Raw genomic sequence first — 5,894 nt, forward strand, 5'->3', positions numbered from 1 at the left:
GAATTGTTGTTGGGTTCTAGTTTGAAATGTTGCTATACTAGAAGGAACGTATTGTATATGGTGGGGTCATTAGAGGTTGAATAAGTCGTTTCGGTCTGGAAAGTTACTAATTAAGGGAAAAGGTAATCATTTGGTCGCGGTCACTGATAAGGTTGAATAGCTGAGGAGTAGTGAGAAATGAGGAACGAGGTCAGGTTAGGTTAGATGAAGTGAGAAGGAACAGTTTCATTACACACCTTACTTGACCCCAAAAGGGTTCTACCCGAAACTAAAAAGTGTTCTCCTATGGAGACAGCCGGAGAACGCTTTAGGAACCCTTTTTTTCCTAAGAGTGTGGTAGTAAACCGCAGGGGATAGAGGTGATGGGAGAAGAACAGATGAGGGAGATGGTGGTCTGTCGTACTGAGGGAGAAGTTGGTTGATGCATGTAAAGTCTGAGCAGTGGAACGCAACCTCTGCTCAAGTGTAAAAAGGTGAACCTCCTGTTATAACTGATTGTGACTTGGGGGCACACACAAACACACACCTGAGCGGTCTGCCAGGTTAGTGGGTGAAAGTGTGACTCTTTTCCTTTCCTGGAGACGTCAGTCTTCTGCTGGGCTGTAAAAGGAGGTGAGGTGGTTCTGTGTTCACTAGATCAGAGGACGGTTCACCAGGAACACGGTCAGAGAATATCATTTTCTAATGCATCCATACTTTTTCTCTTAAATGCTCTTATTATTTATGTGCAGTTAGGAATTGAAAAATGCCTAACAGTGTTTATGATCTTATAACTTGTATCTGATTACAATGAAAAGCATTTTTTCCCCCTAAATGCTCACTTGTATTACGCTTGCAGTTACGAATTGTACTGCAAATTCTTAACAGCAATTGAGCTCGGAGGAAGGAAAGACAAAAAAAAGCTCCAGTAGTGGACATTAGGACGAGGAATTTCCAGGGATATTACCACGATACTTAGGTGCCGATACCATTATGAATTGCAATTCTCATGATTCTATATGTATTTGACAACTGTTAGGGGCTCGTAAGTAAGCCTTTCTCTGTCAGGTCAACTACACCTGTTGTATTCGGCGCATGTGACCAATACAATTTGATTTGATTTGATTTGTGATTCAATACTGCGTTTATATTGCAATTTGATCTTTTCAAACATGTTACTCACTATATGTCTGCTGCAGAGAGACAATAGAGAGCATGAAAAAATGAGTGTTGATCGATCAGGGAAATAAAAGTGCTGTTTAACAACGGGAGGTCCTCGAATAACTAACTAAACACAACTAAACATGAACAAAACACAGGTGGTGGTGCATGACAATTACACCGTGAGATACTGCAGTAGAAAGCTTCTGTTTGTTTTCTGTATCTAGGCAACAATATACAGCAGCCATAACTCGCTACCGACAGTAGCAAAAAAAGGACATCTATATATCAATATAATATACATTATTGCGATATGTAAATGCATAGACTTTTCCCCACACAAATCCCTTATTTGCTCCGTTTGCTGTACATAGCTCTACGTTACTATTTTTGGTATCTGCATAAGCACTTATACATGATCCCATTTCTAGCTCCAGGATGGTGGCAGTTTGAAAAAAGGGAAAGTTGATCGTGCTGATTTATTGGCGCATTGAACCATGTCGTACACTGTAGTTTAAAAAGTCTGTGGGTAGTGGTAAAAAAAAAAACATCATATTTGAATTCCCCATCTTTATGCACCTTAGCCATTGTAATCAATTGCAATCAATCAATCCATTTTTCCCCCCTCAATTTCTCCCTAGGTTGTACTGCTGCCATCATACAGTCTGTCTCTCTCTCTCTCACAGGATTACCATGGAGAGAAAAGGCTTGCGTTGCATCTTTGTCTTGTTGCTACCACTGGCCTTAGTGTCTGCAGACATACCTGTCCTTAACTCAACAAAAGACCTCAGGAACATCGAGTTTGGCCACAGATTCCCTCGTCATGGCCTAATGCTGCTACACTTCATCTCGGGCGGCCTATACGTTGATAACGACGATACACTCATACCAACGTTCTTACCAGAAAGAGGAGACTGGGGCTTCCATCACTTCAATAACTATGAAGTTTTTCCACAACTGCAAAATCAGAACAGACAGGGTTACTACGAAGTCGGGAATATCAACACACCAACAGCATACTCACTCGATCCTTATGTCACTCGCAGCTACTACCTTACCCCAGGAAACTTAGAGAGGAACATGGACAGGTTAGTTGTCAGAACAAGCCCCAACAGTCCACTGATAGAGGCAGTCTACATCACTCAGCACTATCGAAGAAGCAGTGAGTATGACCACAAAAACACCTACCAGATCCGCCCCGCCCTCCTGAGGGAGATCAGGACCCTTTCGCAAAACCGGGTGAACAGTGTGGACGTGTTTCTGTACGCTGCCGGCTATGACGTAGACTCCAGAACCTTCACATGGAACTGCTTTGCCACTGATAGCACATACACGGTTGAAGACGCAGGTAGAATGACTCTAAATGAGTCCCCTGCTATAATGAAAGGGGCCGTGGTGAATGACCACCACACAGAGTGCTATGCTGTTGTACTCCAGGTGAAATCCACAGAAAGTGGGTACGCCCGGCTCAGATGGGCCAATGTCCCTGACAGCCTACTCGATGTGGGGGTGATGCTGGCACTCTTTAATAAAGATGGAAAGAATCTCTTATCTCGCTCTCTTGACACGCGTAGCTACGGAACCAATGACACCAACCAGTACCTTAACCACGGGCTACAGGTCAAGCTCCTCTCCAAGGACGGGTCAGATGTCTTCATGAGAGGACCTCAGTATGATGACGCAGACAGGAAGGCTCCTGTTGGCATCGAGGGGTATGACGCCAGTCTGCAGCTCTACACTAAAGACGGCTACGGATGCGCTCGCCTGTTCATCAATAAGACCTTCCCTGATTGGAAGACTGATTTAAGACTGAAGTACTCGTGGGTTGGATTCTACACCAATCACAACTATTCTAGTCATTGTTACTATACTTACCAGTATGCTATCTATTTCACTAAACAGGATGACACATATGATATATATGATAAATATGATATATATTCGTATGAGTCTAGTTTGTCCATTCAACCTGGAGCTCAAGCTCGATTCTTCCTCAAGGAAACATATGATCAAACTCTTGCAAAAACTAAACCATGGGAATGGTAAAAAGGTGTCTGGAGGATTGCTGGTATTAGTATTAGTGTCTCCAGCCATGAGCGAGGTACTTAACCCCTCAGACTGTTGAGCAAAAACAGTCATTTAGGGAGAAACCAGCAGAATCTTACAACACTTGGAAAGAAATTGGAAAGCAACTGTGTAAATTTAAAGCACCCAACAGAGAACACCTCAGTCATGTGATTAACAAAGAGCCCTGTCTCCACCGCTTACACAACACCACGCCGTCTCCGTGGCGACAGGGAGCAGCCAATCACCATGCTGACGGCAGTAGAGAGCAGACAGGATTGGACACATCTGACCCTTCTGTAACTCAGAGACCGATTAGACTACTACTAAAATATGTTTAGTCTCAGGTATTAAGATGGAGATGTAGGGAGAGTGAATGAATCAAAAGGCATAGATCAGCATAATGCCCTGAGGTAGTTTATCAACTACCCTAAGCTACCTGACCTATGATAACTTCATAACTGCAACTGAACAAACTACCCTGACTAGACCAATCGAGCACTGATGTCTGTAATATCTTCATGTCAAATGTTTGTATTGTCTACTACCGTCAATGGTGTTACAGTTTTTCAATATAAATTGCAAAGTACATTTTGTTGTGTTCATGGAGGCCAGGAAGATTAGCGGTCGTCAGGGTGTCAGCTAATGAGGATCCCAATAAAGATAAAGATGAATAACATTGTGTTATATTTAAGGCCATGATTATCAAGATTGCTAATGGATGAGTAGATTTGTTTGGGCTGGTTAGACTCACAATCTAACCACAGAGGAGCAGAGGAGGGCCAGCAGTATTTTGACTAGGGTTGCAAAATTCTGGGAACTTTCAATACATTTCACAGAAATAAATATATTTAAAGCAGTGGAGGCTGCTGAGGGGAGGACGGCTCATAAAAATGGCTGGAATAGAGTGGAATGGAATGGAATCCAAACACATTAAAACCAGCTGTTTGATACCATTCCCTTCACTCCATTAAAGATAACTTACGGTCAAAAAAAAGTCTATTAAGTTGTCTGTTGGCCCTGCATTAAAGACCATATACGGTTAAATAAAATTGTGATAAATAAAAACAGTCTCCAATTTCATTTTCCAATTTCATTTAAGGGCGTAAAAATTGACAGCTGTGCCATATAAATTGCAAAATAGTTTATTTTTGATGTAACCATTCCATGGCACATGGTTTATGAATTGACACGCAAAACAACGCCGGATTTAAAACTTCCAATTTTTCTATTTAAATTATTATACAAATTTCTTGCAACCAATAGAATGTTATATATATGGAGGATACAATCTTCCCAGCTCTGCAGATTTTGCTGTGAGGAGGCAGAGCCATTAGATCATTTATTTTGGTACTGTCCATATGTAGCTCGTTTTTGGTTACAGGTCCAGGAATGGCTGAAGAATTGCAACATTTGCCTAGAACTAACACTGCAGATAGCAATACTGGGTGATTTGAAAAGTCATAGTCAATCAATCAATAATAATATCATAACTATTTTTTGCAAAAATGTTTATCTTTAATTTACAATCTGTAGAAACTACGAGAATAGAAAGGTTCAGTACTTTTGTGAAGCATCACAGCATAGTGAAAAAATATATGGCAAATAGAAATCCAATATGGATGGTGTTAAGAGAGAGATGGGAGGGGATGAATGGAGATGAAGGGTGGGACTAATAACAACAAGATAACAAATGTAAAACATACAGGGTCTGTAAAATGTAGATACATGTGAGGTCAGAAGTGTACATACACATATGTTGGAGTCATTAAAACTTGTTTTTCAACCAATCCACACATTTCTTGTAAACAAACTATAGTTTTGGCAAGTTGGTTAGGACATCTACTTTGTGCGACACGAGTAATTCTTCCAACAATTGTTTACCAACATATTATTTCACTTATAATTCACAATTCAAGTGGGTCAGAAGTTTACATACACTAAGTTGACTGTGCATATAAACAGCTTGGAAAATTCCAGACAATTATGTCATGGCTTAGAAGCTTCTGATAGGCTAATTGACATAATTTGAGTCAATTGGAGGTGTACCTGTGGATGTATTTCAAAGCCTACCTTCCATCTCAGTGCCTTTTTGCTTGACATCATGGGGAAATCAAAAGAAATCAGCTAAGACCTCAGAAAACAAATTGTAGACCTCCACAAGTCTGGTTCATCCTTGGAAGCAATTTCCAAACCACATTCATCTGTACAAACAATAGTACGCAAGTATAAACACCTTGGGACCACGCAGCCGTCATACCGCTCAGGAAGTAGATGCGTTCTGTCTCCTAGAGATTAATTTACTTTAGTGCGAAAAGTGCAAATCAATCCCAGAACAACAGCAAAGGACCTTGTGAAGATGCTGGAGGAAACAGGTATAAAAGTATCTATATCCACAGTAAAACAAATCCTATATCGACATAACCTGAAAGGCCACTCAGCAAGGAGGAAGCCACTGCTCCAAAACCGCCATAAAAAATCCAGACTACGGTTTGCAACTGCACATGGGGACAAAGTTCGTACTTTTTGGAGAAATGTCCTCTGTTCTGATGAAACAAAACATCACTGCTCTAGAGGAGATCTGCATGGAGGAATGGGCCAAAATACCAGCAACAGTGTGTGAAAACCTTGTGAGGACTTTTGACGTTTGACCTCTGTCATTGCCAACAAAGGGTATATAACAAATTATT

At 41.0% G+C, this 5,894-nt stretch overlaps 1 protein-coding gene across 2 annotated transcripts; it reads left to right on the forward strand.

The window, feature by feature from the left end:
* The first annotated feature begins 240 nt into the window (after positions 1–240).
* LOC109893350 (uncharacterized) lies at positions 241–3,881 on the forward strand. 2 transcript variants are annotated; one of them, XM_020486544.2, is made up of 2 exons: positions 241–473; positions 1,827–3,881. In XM_020486544.2, the coding sequence occupies exon 2, from the start codon at positions 1,834–1,836 to the stop codon at positions 3,184–3,186; it is 1,353 nt and encodes a 450-aa protein (XP_020342133.1). In that variant the 5' UTR covers positions 241–473; positions 1,827–1,833; the 3' UTR covers positions 3,187–3,881. The 2 variants fall into 2 exon arrangements, with proteins under 2 accessions (XP_020342133.1, XP_020342132.1); XM_020486543.2 differs by lacking the exon at positions 241–473 and adding an exon at positions 525–663.
* Positions 3,882–5,894: the final 2,013 nt, after the last annotated feature.

This window comes from Oncorhynchus kisutch, linkage group LG6 (genome assembly GCF_002021735.2).
Source record: "Oncorhynchus kisutch isolate 150728-3 linkage group LG6, Okis_V2, whole genome shotgun sequence".
NCBI classification, from domain to species: Eukaryota; Metazoa; Chordata; class Actinopteri; order Salmoniformes; family Salmonidae; genus Oncorhynchus; species Oncorhynchus kisutch.

Bases quoted from the DNA above. Each gene is read 5' to 3' on its own strand.
- LOC109893350 (XM_020486544.2), top strand. From the start codon at position 1,834: ATGGAGAGAAAAGGCTTGCGTTGCATCTTTGTCTTGTTGCTACCACTG.